The sequence below is a fragment of the Lutra lutra genome, chromosome 1 (assembly GCF_902655055.1).
Source record: "Lutra lutra chromosome 1, mLutLut1.2, whole genome shotgun sequence".
In the NCBI taxonomy this organism is placed as follows: Eukaryota; Metazoa; Chordata; class Mammalia; order Carnivora; family Mustelidae; genus Lutra; species Lutra lutra.
Window position 1 is genome coordinate 40,822,109 of NC_062278.1, and position 20,657 is coordinate 40,842,765.

Sequence of the window (20,657 nt, forward strand, 5' to 3'; positions counted from 1 at the left end):
AGTTAGAACAATCTTAAAATTTGTGTGGAACCACAAAAACCCCATATAGCCAAAGCAATATTGAAAAGGAAAAGCAAAGCTGGAAGCATTACAACTCCAGACTTCAAGTTATATTACAAATCTATGGTGATCAACACAGTATGGTACTGGCACAAAAATAGACATATAGATCAATGGAACAGAATAGAAAACCCATAAGTAAACCCACAATTATACAGTCAATGTTTGACAAAGCAGGAAAGAATATTGAATGGTAAAAAGACACTCTATTAAGCAAATGGTGTGGGGAAAACTGGACAGCTACATGCGAAAGAATGAAACTGGACCACTTTCTTACACCATACATGAAAATAAATTCAAAATGAAAGAAAGACCTAAATGTGAGATAGGAAACCACCAAAATCTTGGAGGGAAAAAGAGGCAGTCACTTCTTTGACATTGGTTATAGAAACTTCTTACTAGATATGTCTCCTGAGGCAAGGAAAATAAATGCAGAAATAAACTATTGGAGTTTCATCAAAATAAAAAGTTTCTACACAATGAAACAATCAACAAAACTAAAAGGCAGCCTACAGAATGGAAAAAGACATTTGCAAATGACTTATCTCATAAAGGGGTTATTATCTAAAATATATAAAAATCAACTAAAACTCAATACCCAAAACCAAATAATCCAGTTAAGAAAAGGGCAGAGGACATGAATAGACATTTTTTCAAAGAAGGCAATACATAGGCTAACATACACATACAAAAATATTCAATATTACTGGTCATAAGAGATATACAAATCAAAACTACAATGAGATATCACTTCATACTTGTCAGACTGTCTAAACTTAACAACACAAGAAACAACAGGTGTTGGCAAGAATGTGGAGAAAGGGCAACATTCTTATAGTGCTGGTGGGAATGCAAACTGGTCCTGCCACTATGTAAAACAGTATGGAGGTTCTCAAAAAGTTAAAAATAGAACTGCCTTATGATCCAGGAATTGCACTACTAGGTATTTACCCAAAACATACAAAAATACCAATTCAGGGGCACCTGAGTGGCTTAATTAATTAAGTGTCCGACTCTTGATTTTGGCTCAGGTCATGATCTGAGTCATGAGATCGAGTCCTGAGTAAGGTTCTGTCCTGACCATGGAGCCTACTTAAGATTCTCTCTCTTCCTCTCCCTCTGGCCCTCCCCCCATTCATGTGCACACATGCTCTCCCTCTCAAATAAATAAATAATACTAATTCAAATGGATACATGAACCCTGATGTTTATAGTAGCATTATCTACAATAGCCAAATTATGAAAACAGCCCAAATGTCCATTGACATATATACAATAGAATATTACTCAGCCATAACAAAGAATGAAATTTTGCCATTTTCAGTGATGTGGATAGAGCTAGAGAGCATTATGCTAAGTGAAATAAGTCATACAGGGAAAGACAAATACCATATAATTTCATTTATATGTGGAACTTAAGAAACAAAACAAATGAGTATACAGGGAAAAAAAGAGGCAAACCAAGAAACAGACTCTTTTTCTACAGGGAACAAACTGATGGTTACCAGAGGAGAGATGAGTTGGGGGATAGGTTAAATAGGTGATGGGGATTAAGAGTGTCCTTGTCGTGGTGACATACGCTGGAGGTATTTTTTTTTTAATACTAGGATTTTTAATTCAGTTTAAAAAATCCTTAAAATGATCTGCCTGTCAAAACATGAAGTTGATTTGGGATTTTTCTATTATTATAACAAATTAGGCAAAGCTGTATCTCAAAATTATTGGGGAAAAAGATAATGCAGTAGTATTCCTATTAAAGTCAAAATTCGCTTGTAGAAGAGTTAACAGGCAAATCAACCCAGAAATCTCCGTGACTAAATGCTAATGCAGATAAAATAGAAATTTGTTATATACACGTACGAGCAACCATGACTGTGGTGATTAAGGACCACCAGCCACGAGTGTAAGATTAGGGGAGCTACTGAATTTTGAGCAAGAAAGTGGCATCAGCAGCTCCGAGTATCCCTCCACTCACAGGACAGCTCAGCCCTGACAGCACTCCCCACCCAGTTTTGGGAGACGAGTGTCATCTATCTGGCCGGTCCTGTCCTCTCCTGTGACACGTTCTCACGAGGCAGGCACCTCGTGAGGTTATGTGTTGAATCACTAAATTATACACCTGAAACTAATATAACACTGTATGTTAACTGGAATGTAAATAAATAAAAACTTAAAATAATTTCACATAGAATTTTGAAATAATCCATTATTGTATTATAGTTTTCAATTTGATTGCTGTTTGAACTATTGATCTCATGTATGTAACTTATTTTACTCTCTCTTGAAGATTTAAGAATGCTTTAATCCTTGCACTCTAAATTTAGCTCTGATTTGCCTTGGCGTATATCTATTTTCCCCCTATTTATTGTTCTAGGGACCAGCTCACTAAATATAAAGTCTTATGTCATTTCATTCTGGGTATTATTCTTTTACTTTTATTTTTGTTCATTTCTTCTTTATTGCCTTTATTTTCCTCTATATTGTCCTTTATCCTACTGCTTAGTAAGCTATTGAACATCCTGAATTGATGATTTAAATGTCATCTATGTTGTCTATTTTTAACATCTTCCTTTTATACCATTTTTAGAAGATCTCTTTATTTCCCAACAGTAAGGATGAAGTATATTTCACTTATTTTAAGTTTCCAAGAATTCTTTCTTATTATCTTGTTATCTACTGGTCCCATGTATAGGTTTTCTTATTTTATAGATACAATATCTCTTTTTATCTTTTGGCAACATGTACTGTTTACCCTGGCTCTTCTCATTGTGTTGATCTTTCTTTCATGTTTTGGGTTTCTTTTTTGTTTGTTTGTTTTTTTAAGATTTTATTTATTTATCTGACAAAGAAAGAAAGAGCGTGCCCAAGCAGGGAGAATGGCAGAGGGAGAGGGAGAAGCAGGGTTCCCACTGAGCAGGGAGCCCAATACGGGGCTCTATCCTAGGCCCCTGGGATCATGACTTGAGCTGAAGGTAGACACTTAACTGACTGAGCTACCCAAGCACCCCATATTTTAGGTTTCTCAAAGAATCATTTAAAGATCCATGAATATCCAGTCATACTTATTAATTCAATATTTATTGAGCACCTACTGTATTGCATATTTAACAACTTTGTTCTATAAGATAGTGATTAAAGAAAAAAAAATTGCCATAGGTAACAAGCTGACTGGGAGTTCAAGTCACTAGTAATTGTGGAGCTTCTGTTATTGAACTAACTCTCTAACATATAGCAATATTCAACTCTGAAAATAATATAAAGTACAAATGAAAGATGTGGAGACCAATCAAAAATCAGCCAGGAACTAGAAAGAATCCAACATTTTAACAAAGGAAACACAATGGGGGAGATTTTCACCCAAGTATTCTCTCTAGCAATAGCTGATAAATTTTAAGCAGAATGCCATACTTTTTTTTTTTTTTTTTAACCTGATTATATAGAGTATAGAGTTCAGGGATGCTAGAACGACTAAAAACTGAAGGGCAAAATCCTAGAACAAAAATGAACCATATAGGGAGAGTCCCAGATTCTATATATAAATCTCCCCAAATTCTTTGCTAACTCTAGAACTATTCTGTTTGTGGAAGTAGGAAGCAACAGTAGGAAGCAACAGCTATGAGACTGATGGAGATGAGGAGGAAATTTAGTTAGTCTCCATCACAAGGGTAACAAGAGTATTGAGTCCAAGTCTTGCCAAATTAGAGAAACCCTACAAGGACCTCGGGTTTTCTATGATACTCCAAAAGGGACATACTTTAAGATGATTTCTTAGTACTAAAGAATTCATCTTTAGACTAAGAGCAAAACAAAAATTAACTTGCCTAGCAGAACATAAAACTATACCTTTTTATGTTCAAGGCTGTCCATCAGTTATTGTACAGCCTGCTGAACAAAATCCAACATTTTTCAGAGGAAAATATAAGAATCCAGAATGTTTACAACTTATGAACAATGTACAAGTATATAATGAAGTAATTACTAGATATGTGATAAGTAGAAGATACAACCCATAGTTAAGGGAAGAATCAGTTAAATCCACAAATAACCCAGATATGAGAACAAGTATACAAGTACTATGAAATAATATGTTTGTCTGGGTCTTCTATCAAGCAAATACCAAGATGAACTTAGACAAGCAAGGAATTTATTAAGGGAAAGGACTGTGAGGGGGGAAAAATGGGAGAGAATTGAGAAAGCCTGGGAGAGCCACAAGATTAATGCAGGTCTGATTCTGAGTGAGGGAGAGCGAGAACGAAAGATTGGGCGATAGCATTTTAGACTGAAGTGAAGGTCTAAGGAAGACTGTCCTCCAGCCATTTTTACCCATTAGAAGAGCCTCGCACATGCCAGGAAAGGCTTCCCTTACCAAACCTGTCATGCTTAGTCTGGCTGGGAGCCATTTGTAGGAAATCTATTACACTCTCCACAGTCAGAGATCTGCATATCATTTTCTCATGGCTGCCACAGTTCATTCTTATACCACAGAGATTTATTTCTCCACATAGGTTTGAAGAGCAGCTCCTCTGTGGTTCTAACATACACCTCCCTCAAGGAGAAAATTAGTTAGCAGAACAAACTACAGCCTCTGTCATTGCAGTTCATTTATTCCTGTAACTAATATCCATCCTCTGCCTTTTACACTAATATTTGAAATTCCTCTTATGCTCAGCTATCACCTTGGCAAGTCTAGTTGGCTTAACTGATCATGTGATCCATACCTTCATCCCTAAGGCTTTTGAACCACTAAAAATCACTTTTTTTTCTTAATCTGAGATTGTTGTATGTATTGAATGACAGCGTCATTTGGGAAAAGGATTGCCAAAAACACAAATTAACCACTTGTGTTTCATACTTACTCTTTTCTGTCCTCATATAAAAGCAGCCCACCTCTTCCTGCCAATCAGTGTCGATGACCTCTGACATTATGATGACTTCTTACCTGCTGGTGCCTGGATACAAGAAATGCAAGGCCCCCTATTGGCAGCCTGACTTGTTCAATAGGATCGTTACTATGTCCTTTGGCAAGAGTATAATTCCTTCATAAATAAAAACTCTACTCCTACAGAGCCCAAAACAATCAGGATAGGAAGCACAGATTTCCCAGTGAAGGACTGAGAGTACTGGTATAGGTAATCTATCACTTTAAGTATGAACTGCAGGTCCTTCTGGAATAAAAGGAGCTTGTGTATTTGAGTTATCACCGGTGGCCAAGTGGTATCCTTGAGGAATTGTGTCATAGTGGGGTGCCATATTGGTCTCTGTTGCTAACATGATCATTCAAAGGCAGAAGTGAGAGAGCCTTAGTGAGAGCCCATGGCATTGGGTTCATAATAGTTTCTATGTCTACCGCCATAACACTGCATTCATATGCCCATCATGCTGGTTTGGACCAATGATGAAGGCTGGCTAACATCAACTGATCATTGACCAATGCTTCTTCAGTGATGGGTGCTTTCTGGTATGTATTCACATAGGATACAAAAGTCTTCTCTTTTCATGACCACCCCATATTTCCATCCAAATGACTCTATACACTATATCTTCTCCCCTCCAATATTCTAGTCCTTTTCCTTTAAATCCCCTAACCAGCAAACTATATATATTCTCATATTGGGCCACCTCTTCAATCAAAATGGATAACTAGATACACACTTGAGGTTCCACTCATTGGAAAGATTTTCCCTCCCTGCTGTCTTTCACAGAAGTTCTTAAATGTGGTTTATAATGAAACCTCTGTCTCTTTTAGCCTTGCAACCACATGCCAAGGAATCTGTCTGTAAATTAAGTTCGATATTTTTTCTCCCTTTTAGCTGTTATTATATGGACTGTCCCATAGGACTTTGCCTTCAGTGTGAACAAGGTAATGATTTTCAGTAGATAGTAGGGAGGGCCATCAATTAACTATATCCCTGCACTCCTGGCTCTGAGAGGTGCCCCCAAATTTATAGTCACTAAAATAACTATGATAGATATTTAAAGATTCTAAAAGACAAAATGGATATAATGGATGATAAGATGAATAATTTCAGGATCTTTGGAAATTATAAAAAAGGACTACATGGAAATAGAACTAAAAAATACAATAAAAAATAAAATTTTATTGCATAATTTTTATAGCATATTGGACACAATAAAAAAAAAAGACCAATTGTCTTGTAGACACGTATTGAAGCACTGAGAGGAAAGAAGTTTGTAAAAAATTATAAGGAGCCTCAATGACCTGAGAGAATATGTCAAGCAATCTAACATACATGTAATCAGAGCCCCAGAAGAGGAGAGAGAATGACCCAGAAAAGACTATCTGAAAAATATGGTTAAGAGTTTTCCAAATTTGTTTACAGATAGCAACCTACAACAGCAGAAAGTTTAGCCAAATACAGACGGGGAAAAACAAAAAGAAAACTATTAAGTAGATGCATCAATCAAGTTGCTGAAATCCAGAGGTAAAGAAAATGTTTAAAGCAGCTACAGAAAAAAAAAACAAACATATTGTATAGAGAAACAAGAATAAAAGAATGGCAACTGACTTATCAGAAAAAGTTGGGGTCAAGGTAATAACAACATGACCCCTTTAAAATGCTTGGTGAAAAAGAAAACACCTGCCAATCTAAAATTCTATATGGCACAAAAATATATTGAAAAAGTGAAGGTGAAATAAAAACATTTCCAGACAAACAAAATTGGGAAATTGTGTTGCCAGTGAAGGAAGTTATTTAGACTGAAGGGAAATGATACCAGATGGAAACTCAGATTTATAGGAAGTCTGAAAAAGCCTTGGAAGTGGTAAATAGATGAGTAAATATAAAAGGTCACCTTTCTTTTCTTAAACTCCCCAAAGACAACTGATTACTTAAAGGAAAAATTATAGCAATGCTTATGAGGTATATAACATAAGTAGAAGAAAAATAAATGATAATAACACAAAGGATGGGAACAGGTTTAAATAAAATTATATTTTTAAGTGTAGTATATTACACATGAAATGGTGTAATATTAATTTGAAGTAGACTATGTTAAATAAGGGAGCCTGGGTGGCTCAGTGGGTTAAGCCACTGCCTTCGGCTCAGGTCATGATCTCAGGGTCCTGGGATAGAGTCCCGCATCGGGCTCTCTGCTCAGCAGGGAGCCTGCTTCCCTTCCTCTCTCTCTGCCTGCCTCTCTGACTACTTGTGATCTCTCTCTGTCAAATAAATAAATAAAAATCTTTAAAAAAAAAAAGAATATGTTAAATAAGAATACTGCAATCCATAGTAAAATTTACTTAAAAGTAATAAAGTAAGATTTTAAAAACTAATTCAGTTGATAGAATAGGAAAGTATTAAATCACCCCATAAGAAAATAGGCAAGGAGAAACAAAGAAACAAAAACAGAGGGCACAGGTATAAAACAAGTAGCAAGAAGGCAAATGGAAGGAAAAAATCTATCAAAAGGCAGAGACTGATAGACTGGACACAATCGAATATTATTCATTAAAAAAAAAAAAAAGAAATCTTGCCATTTGCAACAACATAGATGGATCTGAAGAGCATAATCCTAAGTGAAGTAAGCCAGTCAGAAAAGGACAAATACCATATGATTTCATTCATATGTGCAATTTAAGCAACAAAACAAATGAACAAAGAAAAAGGAAGACAAACCAAAAAACAGACTCTTAATGATGGAGAACTAATAGTTACCAGAGGGGAAGTGGGTGGGGGTGGGTGGGTGAAATAGGTGAAGGGGATTTAAAGCACACTTAATCACAATGAGTACTGAATCACTATACTATACATCTGAAACTAATATAACACTGTATGTTAATTATACTGGAAATAAATTTTTTTTTCACATTGGGAGATTTTTATTAACTTAAATTGACATTGTTAATTGTGTCTGCCAAGTCCTTACTGAATATACCTTTATCTGATACAAACCTACCCGTTCTTATCAATACCACAGGATCATGAAGACTTAAAGTAATCAGTGTTTTATAATGCTTAAAACAATGTTCAAATAACAAGTTATTTCACTGACATACTTAAAAGAGTATTTTGGGGAGTGTTTGAAAGCTCTTTTTATAAATAGTAATTGATATATTTAGATAGGTATTTGGTGTTGAAGATAAACACCTCTAATATAAAACATTGTTTTAACACATTGCTCTGCTAATGAGACTAGTTATCAGATATAATATATTTCTAACACTAAAGAATAAAGCTTTATTTATTTTATTCATAGGACTCTCATCAATGAAGAATGTTGAATCTAACAATAAACTGGCATATTGCGAGTGACATTCTATAGAAGTGAAAAAGAAAGTTGCAACGAAAGAAACTAGATCACTGCATTATACCTTCTTTATACAAACGGCCCACTCTGAACAGTAGAATTAAATGCAGATCAAATGCTTTTAAAAGTTTTTGTGTCTAGCTGGCAATTACAATCTCCGTACACTAAAGAGAAAAGGAACAATAATAATACAGAACACAGTATTTTTAACGATTATCGCACATTTAACACCTTCAGCTATCCACTGGATTCTCCAATCAGATTGGCAACTGAAATTGCACATCCACCTGGGCTTGCTTGGCTAAGGTCACTATTTCAGAGAGCTTTACAACCATTTTAGCAGCTTCATCCAAGTCATCACAAGCAAGAATTTTAAGTCCACTGTCTGCTATCAGTGCTTTAGCATCATCAACTCTTGTACCTTGTAACCGTACCACAATAGGTATTTTAATTTCCAAATCCTTCACTGCCATAACTATACCCTGTGCAATAACATCACACCGCATGATTCCTCCAAAATGTTGACCAGAATAGCCAGTACCTTTTTATCTGAAGTAATAAGCTTAAATGCTTCTGTTACTTGATGGACTGTGGCACCACCACCAACATCAAGAAAGTTCGCTGGAGTCCCTCCGTGAAGTTTTATTATATCCATTGTGGCCATTGCCAAACCAGCACCATTTACTAGACAGCCTATATTTCCATCAAGGCCAATGTAGTTGAGATCTGCCTTAGCTGCACCTTTCTCCCTTTCATCTTCCTGGGTCCAGTCCTGTAGGTCAAAGATTTTCTTCTGGCGATAAGCTGAATTAGAATCAAAATTGATCTTTGCATCCATGCACAGCACAGATCCATCTGAATCCTCTACCATTGGATTTATCTCTACCATAGTTGCATCATATTTCAGGAAAAGGTTGTAAAGCTTGATCATATTTTCTGCCGCAGAATCCACAATATTAGGTGGAAATCCCATCTTCTGTGCAAGCCGGACAGCTTGTTCCTTCTTGATACCTTCTACAATATCAATAGGTTCTTTAAATATGGCCTCAGGAGTCTCAGCAGCAACATCTTCAATGTTGACACCACCTTGAGAACTTCCTATTAATACAGGACCTTGAAATGACCTTTCCATTGTTATTGCAAAGTAGTATTCTCTCCGGGGATATCTTCTCTCACAAACCAATACTTGATTGCATATTCTGCCTTTTTCTCCTGTTTGCTTGGTAAACAACTTTTTCCCAATCATTTGTGAGGAAACAGCTTTTGCTTCTTCTGGAGAGAAAACTATCTTCACTCCTCCTTTGAGGCCACTCTCAAATGTTCCTTTTCCTCTACCACCAGCTAAAACCTGTGCCTTTATCACAACGTCTTTTGAACCTAATTTTTTGGCAACTGCATAAGCTTCATCTGGTGATTTTGCCACATGTCCTTTGGGAATGAAGACACCAGCTTCTTGCAACAATTCCATACTCATGTATTCATGTAGTGAGAGATTCCTTTGTTGCTGCTGCTGTATTTGGAGTCCATGGTTGTTAAAAAATCCAGAACTTCCCAGAACCTGGGCGGCGGCCTGCAGTGCAGGCCGGGACCCACGGCTCCTAAGGGCGGTGGTAGCCAATAACCGGCTGTAGAACATGGAGGCCGCCATTTCTGAGCCCGACCCCGTCCCCTCGGCTGGAAATAAATTTTTAAATGAAAAAATTAATAAATAAAATAAAAATGAGAAAAGACACAACTCTATGCTATTTTGAAAGGATACTCTCTACATTAAGACACAAACAGGTTCATGATATGCCATCCAGAAGATACACTAGGCAAACACCAAACATAATAAGGCTTGTGTAAGGTATGTTAATATCAGACACAGTAGGTGTTAAACAAGGAGTCTTACCAGAAATAAAGAGGGGCATTTCATAATAATAACACCACCACAGTATAATAACTATAGGCAACAATACTGTATTATATACTTCAAAATTGCTGAGATTAGATCTTAAATGCTCTTACCATATACACACAAAAAAGATAATTATGTGACATGATATGTTAACTAAAGCTACAGTGGTAATCATATTGTAGTAGATAAATGTATCAAATCAACATGTAACTAGATTTACACAATATTAAGTGCAAATGAAATCTCAATTTAAAAAAAATCAGGAGGATATTAGAATTCTAAATGTATATATACCTAATAGCAATAAAATGCACAAGTATATTTCAAGATTTTTAATACCCTTTTTTGGTAATGGATAGAACAGACAGTAAAGATATGGAAGACAGGTACAACCTATCAATCAAATTCACCTAACTGATATTTCTAGAACAGAACAAGAAATCACTCGATTACATTAATCTCTTGGGAACAGATACATTTTGGAATCCAGGACTATTTGCATCTTTAGAAAGATTACTTAGTACATATAATATTCAGGTCCACATTCTCTCACTCCTAATTACCCCCAAAAGCTCTGAAAACTAAATTTTTGGTCAGCTTGGAGCCAAAGCTTTTTTGGAAGCAGAATCTGACCTTCCATGAAGCATGGGTTGTGTCTCTGCTTCCTCTCGGCCATAAGTGATGCTGCAATTCACTGATGTTTCATTGTTTGTTTTATTTTATAGTTTCGTAATTAACTACAACATAAACAGTTTGAAATAGCTAAACATGGCCCTGTAGGTGGCAGAAATAGGAAAGGAGGCATCTGCCAATATCAAGAGGGCATAAAGTGAGGATACTGCAGATACTTCAAAATAAGCAAGCAGTTGAAGACTTTGAAGGGTTTCCTGATACTAATGAAAAGACTACATTAAACCTTATTAGTTCACCAAATATGCATCAGTGAAGTGCAATTAAACTAGAAAAAGGCTCACATTGAAGAAATGCTGAACATTAACAACAATGTGCCTGTTGTGCATTCCTTCAAGGGAAAATTATGAGATGGGAATATTACAGAAATAGTTTAAAACATAGTGAAGCAGGTGGATAATTGTGAGGATGATGCTGACGATGGGAAAAAAATTCTCTGGATGATATGGTGAAACTGTAATCAGTTAATTGCTGGCCTTGAATAAAACACAAGGTCAGAACAGTTGAATCAATTAAAAAAATCTGCTTGGGTAGAACCCCATGTTAATAGCTCAGACAACATTGAAAAAGGCTTTATAAGACTATTTTCCTTAAAAACACTGTGCTGTGGAAAGTCTGTCCCAAAAGACCACATACTACATCATTTCATTCACTTGAAAGTCCAGAATAAGAAAATCTATAGAGACAGAAGGTAGATTTGTGGTTGCTTAGGGTTTAGGTGAGATGGAGAGATAGAGGTTATAGCCACAGTATTTAGTTTCTCTCTTACATGATAAAAATGTTAAAAATTTGACTGTGGCGATGGTTGTACATTTCTATGAATATACCTCAAACCACACTGAATTGGACATTTAAATGAGTGAATTGTTCAGTATGTGAATATTTGAACAGAGCTGTTAAAAAGAAAGGCTAAGTCACAGTTCATCTCTCAAGAATCTCTCAGCCATGTTCTCAGAGGTTCAATTCCAATAAAATGATACTGAAAGTAGTATACACAATTTTCCAAGATTCTCAGATTTATTTGTAATTTATTGAATATATAGATCCAATGATTCAGCTTACCTTGAAACTGCATATATGCTTGGTTTGTTTTCATTAAAAAAAATCAACACAAAGTCCTTTTACAGATTATATTTATTACTATATAAGCTGAGATACTATTAATAGTCTTTAATTATTCCACTTGGAGTGACTATTCATACACTGTGCTCAGCAATTCAGATGATTTTAGGGTGCTTCTGCAGATAGTGGAGTTTATATGGTAAACTGATTTATGTACATAGCACTTAAAAATTTCTGACTTTTGAAAAATTATCTGTCCCCCGAGTGTCATATGAGAGAATGTGGGCCTGTGTGGTATCACATCCCCAAAGGGTTCCGAGGCAGCAGCCTGTAACCAGAACCTCTATAAACAGCTTCACTTCAGGTACTATTTTGCAAACAAGTTTGTACCAGATTTTTAAAAATGCTTTTTAGAATTAGAATGAGATTTCAAAAATGCAAAAAAAATTCTTGAATTGAAATTCTTGAATCAAAATTCTTGAATTGAAGTTCTTGAATTTAGAACTTAAAAAAATTTTTTAGAATTAGAATTAGATTTTTAAAATTCAGAAAAGAAATCACTAATTGCTACTTAGAGTGATAATCTGTATCAATGCTGTCCAGCAGATGGCTATACTTACAAATTTTATTTTCCAGTAGTCATATCAAGAAAATGAAGAAAAACAGAAGATATTAAATTTAATGATACCTATAACCTAATTGGTTAGAGTGGCATTTCCCTAATTTGAACATTTATTCACATATTCACCTGATATTTAATTTTTCTCTTTTGTGAGTAGCTTATGAATAGTGGCCTATTTTCTATTGGTTTTCTTTTTTTAAAGATTTTATTTTTTATTTGACATGGGTGCAGGGAGGAGAGAAAAGCAGGCTCCCCGCTGAGCAAGGAGTCTAATGTGGGGCTCGATCCCAAGACCCCGGATCATGACCTAAGCTGAAGGCAGATGCTTAACTGACTGAGCCACCCACATTCCCCATTCCATTGGGTTTCTGATCTTTTCTTTCTTTCTTTTTTTTTTGGTCTGAATTGCAGGGATTCCTTCTATCTCCTAGATATTATAATCCTTTATCAGCAATGTTATTGAAAACATCTTCCATGTTTCCACTTGCCACCTATTTCCCTGTAGTCTTTTACTAAACACAGATTATTAACTTTAATGTAATCATAAACATCAATACTTTGCATGTAATGTTTGCACCTTATCAGTGTTAAGAAGTCAACTATTTTGCAAGGTCACAACAACATTTACATATTTATTCTTTTTATTTTATAAATTTTACTTTAAAACTTAAAGTTTTAAATTTAATTCACTTTAAATTTATTTATTTATTTTGGTGTGTGTGTGTGTGTGTGTTTTAATAAACATATAATGTATTTTTATCCCCAAGGGTACAGGTCTGTGAATCACCAGGTTTACACACTTCACAGCACTCACCATAGCACATACCCTCCCCAGTGTCCATAACCCCACCCCCCTCTCCCGACACCCCTCCCCCCAGCAACCCTCAGTTTGTTTTGTGAGATTAAGAGTCAATTATGGTTTGTCTCCCTCCTGATCCCATCTTGTTTCATTTATTCTTCTCCTACCCCCCTAACCCCCATGTTGCATCTCCACTTCCTCATTCAGGGAGATCATGTGATAGTTGTCTTTCTCCAATTGACTTATTTCACTAAGCATGATACCCTGTATTTCCATCCACATCATCACAAATGACAAGATTTCATTTCTTTTGATGGCTGCATAGTATTCCATTATGTATATATTTTTGGTGTGAGTTTTAAATCCAACTCTGTTTTCCTTCACATACTGAGCCAAGCCTCCTAACATCATTTACTAAGCAACATATCCTTTCTCCATTGAGTGGTAATGACATCCTGATACATTTATACACTAATCTATTTCTAGAGTCTATATTCAGTTTCTGTTCTATTTGTTATCCTGTAGTTGTCCTAAAATATTTTAAATGTTATGTATTTATAGCATGTCATGTTTTTCTACTTTTTTCATTTTTTCTACTTTTAAATATGCTTTTGACACTCAGAAATCTGTTCTTCCTGTACATGTTTTAAAATTAATGCACTAAAAATTTTTGTATTTGTCCCCCAAATGGCCTTGGAAATTCTTTGTTATGTCAATTCCTATATTGATATTTCAAATAGTATCCTTAGGCTTTTGGGGAAGATGACAGAGTAGGAGGATCCCAAACTTAACTTGTCCCACAGATACACCTAGATAACACCCACATCCATGCATATAACCTAGAAAATGACCTGGAGATTGGCAGAAAGACTTTCCACAGCTAAACACAGAGAAGAGGCCACATCAAAATGGTAGGAGGTGCAGATGTACAGTTGGGAACCAAGTTAATCTAGGAGATTGTCCATGGGGGAGAGGGTCACTACAACCAGAGGAGAGGAGCAGACCCCCATGGACACCCTAGGCACAGGCGACCCAAACTGGGAAACAAATTCCATATCTGACTTTGAAAACCAGCAACGCTTAACATCACAAAGTTTTAGAATCAGCAGAGCTTAGCACCTGGGACTTTAAAAATCAGCAGGCCAGGCTCTGAGAGAGGCAGAGGGCAATAGGAAATGGAGCCCCTGCCCTTAAAGAGACAGCACAACAAATAGCTCCACTGCAAACAGCTTAGAAGCAGCAGTTTGAAAAATGCCTGGGGTATATGGGAAGATTTATTTTGTAGTTTTAGAGACTATGCTGGATGGGGAGGGATCTTTAGGAGATTTCTCCAAGAGCAAAAGAGCTGGCAGGCACCATTTCCCTCCCCTGACCCCAGCCTAGATACATGTGCACTTGTAGCAACCAGTGCAGGACAAATACTCCATTTAGCTTGCTAACAGAGTGACCCACCCTCTCTAATTTGATCTGAGTTAAGAGTCCATCCAAAATGGTGCCAGAAGCATGGCATTGTGCAAGCAACTAACAGGGGCCAGTACCATTCTAAAGTAACTCCTGGGGGCACCTGGGTGGCTCAGTGGGTTAATGCCTCTGCCTTTGGCTCAGGTCATGATCCCAGGGTCCTGGGATAGAGCCCCGCATAGGGCTCTCTACTCAGCAGGGAGCCTGCTTCTCTGCCTGCCTCTCTGCCTACTTGTGATCTCTCTCTCTGTCAAATAAATAAATTAAAAAAAAAAGTAACTCCTGCTCCGGGAGAGGGAATATAATCACTTGCACCAGATTGGCTGTGACCCCAACTGTGGACTGGGAACAGACATACGGTCTGACTTCAAGCCTACCCACCAGTGAAAGCCTCCCATAGGACAATGCAGAGGGGGTATCCTGAAGTTTGGTAGGATCACATCTTTCGCAAATTCCTGGTCTGATCCAACTCAAGCTTAAGACAGCCTAGGAAAACATAGAAACCAAACCCTGCCCACAACAGGCAAATAGAGCCACTGGAGATGACTTAACTGAAGGCAAATGTGGCTCAGCCACAAAAGTAGGGCACAGAAAACACACAAAAGAGATACCTCTGATGCTCCAGGTTTTGGTGAACAGGGGACACTGCATTACAGGGCACCACAGGACCTCTTCTTCATAAGGCCATTACTTGCAAAAGCCAGAGATGTAGCTAACTTTCCTAACACATAGAAACAGACCCATAGAGTCACACAAAATAAGGAGACAGAGGATATGACCCAAATGAAAGAATAAGACAAAATCATGGCAGGAGAGCTAAATGAAATGGAGACAAACAATATGTCTTATTGAGAATTTAAAGTAAAGGTTATAAAGATTTCCACTGGACTTGAGAAAAGAGTGAAGATCTCACCTCTGTGAGATCCCCCACAAAAAGATAGAAAACATAAAAAAGAACCAATCACAGATGAAGAATTCAGTAACTGAAATTAAAAATACACTAGAGGGAATAAACAGCCTAGGGGAAGAAGATGAATGAATCAGTGACTTGGAGGACAGTGTAATAGAGAGCAATTAAGCTGAACAGGAGAAAAAAAAGATTACTAGAAAAAAGAGAATAGATTAAGGAAACTCAACAACACCATCAAAAGTAACAACACTCACTTTATAGGGAACCCAGAAAGAGAAGAGAGAAAAGGGGACAGAAAATGCATTTGAAGATCTGAAAGCTAAAACTTCCCTAATCTGAGAAAGAAAACAGAAATCTAGACCCAGGAGGCACAGAAAGCCTCCAATAAAATCAAGTTAAGGAGGGTCCACACCAAGACACATAGTAATTAAAATAGCAAAAAGTAGTTAGAAAGAGAATTTTTAGAAAAGAGAAAAGAAAGCAGTAACATACAATGGAAACCCCAGAAGTCTACCAGATGATTTTTCAGCAGTAACTTTGTAGGCCAGAAAGGAGTGGCATGATATATTCAAAGTGCTGAAAGAGAAAAACCTGCAACCAAGGATAATCTATCCAGCAAGGCTATCATTCAGAACACAAGAAGAGATAGAACTTACTAGACCAAAAAAAAAAAAAAAAAAAAAGATAAAGGAGTTCATGACCACTCAACCAGCCCTACAAGAAATGTTGAAGGGTATTATAGGAGTGGAAAAGAAAGACTGTAGCAGGAATAAGAAAAGTAGGAAGAACAAAAGCAGGAAAAATAAGTATATCTATAAAGAACAGTCAAGGGATTCACAAAATAAAAGGATGTAAATTATAACATTATATACCTAAAATGTTAGGGGAAAAGGAGTAAAAATTTAGTGCTTTCAGAATGGGTTCAAACATAAGCAATCATCAACCTAATATAAAGTGTATACGCACAAGATGTTATATATAAATCTAATGGTATCACAAATCAAAAACTGGTAATAGATATTTTTAAAAAAAGGAATCCATTTCTTTGAAAAAATGGATGGTACTTTGATAGCAATTGCATTAAATGTGTAGATTGCTTTAGGTAGCATAGACATTTTCACGATATTTATTCTTCCAATCCAGGAGCATGGAACATTTTTCCATTTCTTTGTGTCTTCCTCAATTTCTTTCATGAGTACTTTATAGTTTTCTGAGTATAGATTCTTAGTCTCTTTGGTTAGGTTTATTCCTAGGTATCTTATAGTTTGGGGTGCAATTGTAAATGGGATGGACTCCTTAATTTCTCTTTCTTCTGTCTTGCTGTTGGTGTAGAGAAATGCAACTGATTTCTGTGCATTGATTTTATATCCTGACACTTTACTGAATTCCTGTACAAGTTCTAGCAGTTTTGGAGTGGAGTCTTTTGGGTTTTCCACATATAGTATCATATCATCTGCGAAGAGTGATAGTTTGACTTCTTCTTTGCCGATTCGGATGCCTTTAATTTCCTTTTGTTGTCTGACTGCTGAGGCTAGGACTTCTAGTACTATGTTGAATAGCAGTGGTGATAACGGACATCCCTGCCGTGTTCCTGACCTTAGCGGAAAAGCTTTCAGTTTTTCTCCATTGAGAATGATATTCACGGTGGGTTTTTCATAGATGGCTTTGATAATATTGAGGTATGTGCCCTCTATCCCTACACTTTGAAGAGTTTTGATCAGGAAGGGATGCTGTACTTTGTCAAATGCTTTTTCAGCATCTATGGAGAGTATCATATGGTTCTTGTTCTTTCTTTTATTAATGTGTTGTATCACATTGATTGATTTGCGGATGTTGAACCAGCCTTGCAGCCCTGGAATAAATCCCATTTGGTTGTGGTGAATAATCCTTTTAATGTACTGTTGAATCCTATTGGCTACTATTTTGGCAAGAATTTAGAAATGGAACAAATAATCCTAAAATTTATATGGAACCAGAAAAGACCTCGAATAGCCAAAGGAATATTGAAAAAGAAAGCCAAAGTTGGTGGCATCACAATTCCGGACTTCAAGCTCTATTACAAAGCTGTCATCATCAAGACAGCATGGTACTGGCACAAAAACAGACACATAGATCAATGGAACAGAATAGAGAGCCCAGAAATAGACCCTCAACTCTATGGTCAACTCATCTTCGACAAAGCAGGAAAGAATGTCCACTGGAAAAAAGACAGCCTCTTCAATAAATGGTGTTGGGAAAATTGGACAGCCACATGCAGAAAAATGAAATTGGATCATTTCCTTACACCACACACAAAAATAGACTCAAAATGGATGAAGGATCTCAACGTGAGAAAGGAATCCATCAAAATCCTTGAGGAGAACACAGGCAACAACCTCTTCGACCTCAGCTGCAGCAACATCTTCCTAGGAACATCGCCAAAAGCAAGGGAAGCAAGGGCAAAAATGAACTATTGGGATTTTATCAAGATCAAAAGCTTTTGCACAGCAAAGGAAACAGTTAATAAAACCAAAAGACAACTGACAGAATGGGAGAAGATACTTGCAAATGACATATCAGATAAAGGGCTAGTATCCAAAATCTATAAAGAACTTAGCAAACTCAACACCCAAAGAACAAATAATCCAATCAAGAAATGGGCAGAGGACATGAACAGACATTTCTGCAAAGACGACATCCAGATGGCCAACAGACACATGAAAAAGTGCTCCACATCACTCGGCATCAGGGAAATACAAATCAAAACCACAATGAGATATCACCTCATACCAGTCAGAATGGCTAAAATTAACAAGTCAGGAAATGACAGATGCTGGCAAGGATGGGGAGAAAGGGGAACCCTCCTACACTGTTGGTGGGAATGCAAGCTGGTGCAACCACTCTGGAAAACAGCATGGAGGTTCCTCAAAATGTTGAAAATAGAACTACCCTATGACCCAGCAATTGCACTGCTGGGTATCTACCCTAAAGATACAAACGTAGTGATCCGAAGGGGCACGTGCACCCGAATGTTTATAGCAGCAATGTCTACAATAGCCAAACTATGGAAAGAACCTAGATGTCCATCAACAGACGAATGGATAAAGAAGATGTGGTATATATACACAATGGAATACTATGCAGCCATCAAAAGAAATGAAATCTTGCCATTTGCGACGACGTGGATGGAACTAGAGGTTATCATGCTTAGTGAAATAAGTCAATCGGAGAAAGACAACTATCATATGATCTCCCTGATATGAGGGAGAGGAGATGCAACATGGGGGGTTAAGGGGGTAGGAGAAGAGTAAATGAAACAAGATGGAATTGGGAGGAAGACAAACCATAAGTGACTCTTAATCTCACAAAACAAACTGAGGGTTGATGGGGGGAGGGGGGTTGGGAAAGGGGTGGGATTATGGACACTGGGGAGGGTATGTGCTATGGTGAGTGCTGTGAAGTGTGTAAACCTGGTGATTCACAGACCTGTACCCCTGGGGATAAAAATATATTATATGTTTATAAAAAATAAAATTAATAAAAAAAAGAGTATATTTATTTTCATATCTATAGTTATTCTATGCAGATGTGTGGTATGATTTTTATTTCCTAAGTCTATATTTTATTTTGCTATCTTGGTTATCTTTTAGTTGGAGTTGCTTGGGTTTTTTTGGTTTCCTGGGGATTAGTAACATTGATTTTATGATCTATAATAATTACATATGTCACATATGGATAATTAAATATATACATATTTATCATACAAAATAGCTCTTTTCAAAGTATGTCAACTTTCTGATTTTTTTAATTAAGAATAAGAGTATTTCTTGAAATTTTGAGTACATGAGTAGTTTTGATTGTCCATTAAAGGATTATATTTCAAAATCTAACTCTATATTGCACTGGTATATATTTTCACAAAGTAACAAAAATAAATAACTCTGACATTTACTTATAAAATGATTTCCCCAAATCATTATTTTTTGAAGCCTTTGAAAACATGAAGCATGGAATTTAGCACATACACTACCAAATAACCTTGGTGAGGAAGAAGAGCTAGAGATATAAATTTGGGCATCATCTGCTTATAAACAGATAGTAATTAAAGGCACGACACTGAATGTGGCCACTGAGGATAGAGAAGGGATTCAAGGACCAAAGTATATGATTCTCAAAGGTCTGGGAGATGAAGGGAAACAGTTATAGGAATAAGTCTAGGTTAATGGGAAATATGAGAGGACAAATGAAAAGAAGTTTCCAAAGGAGAAGGTGACCAGGTGTGTTGAGAGATCACAAAAGATGAGGACTGAGTATTGACACTGGAACTTTCAGCATTTAAGTCATTGTGACAAAACAAACAAACAAACAAACAAAAACAATTTCAATGGAGCAATGGGGACAAAGCTTGATAGGAGTCACTTAAGAAGCCCAGAAAGACTGATTTTAGAGATAGAGATAGGAATTTTGCTTAAAGTAGTATAATACAGAAATGAGAATAAACTTGGAGCCAGGATATAAGAATTTAAATCTTGTGTCTACCACCTACTACTTATGTGATGTTACATAAATTATGCGTTCCATTTTTGCCTTGGTTTTCTCATCTGTAAAATAAACTTTTCTCATAGGGGTATCAGGAAACTGGGGATATCTGGGTGGCTCAATTGGATAAGTGTGGGCCTTTGGCTCAGGTCATGATCCCAGGGTCCTGGGATGGAGTCCCGGGTTCCTTGCTCAGCGAGGAGCCTGCTCCCCCCGCTGCCTGTGCTGGCTCTCTCTCTCTCTCTCTGACAAATAAGTAAATAAAATCTTTACAAAATAAAAAGTATCAGAGAACTAAATGAGTTAACACAATTAAAATATGAAGCTCTTGGGCGCCTGGGTGGCTCAGTTGGTTAAGCGACTGCCTTCA

At 36.7% G+C, this 20,657-nt stretch overlaps 2 protein-coding genes across 2 annotated transcripts in view; both read right to left on the reverse strand.

Moving 5' to 3' along the window:
• POU1F1 (POU class 1 homeobox 1) overlaps positions 1-20,657 on the reverse strand; it is a 337,028-nt gene that overhangs the window by 98,799 nt on the left and 217,572 nt on the right. The window lies entirely within an intron of this gene.
• LOC125095777 (succinate--CoA ligase [ADP-forming] subunit beta, mitochondrial-like) lies at positions 7,877-9,997 on the reverse strand. The gene is given in 2 exon segments (XM_047722265.1): positions 7,877-8,848; positions 8,851-9,997. Coding segments are annotated over 2 exon segments (1,389 nt in total). The 5' UTR covers positions 9,977-9,997; the 3' UTR covers positions 7,877-8,585.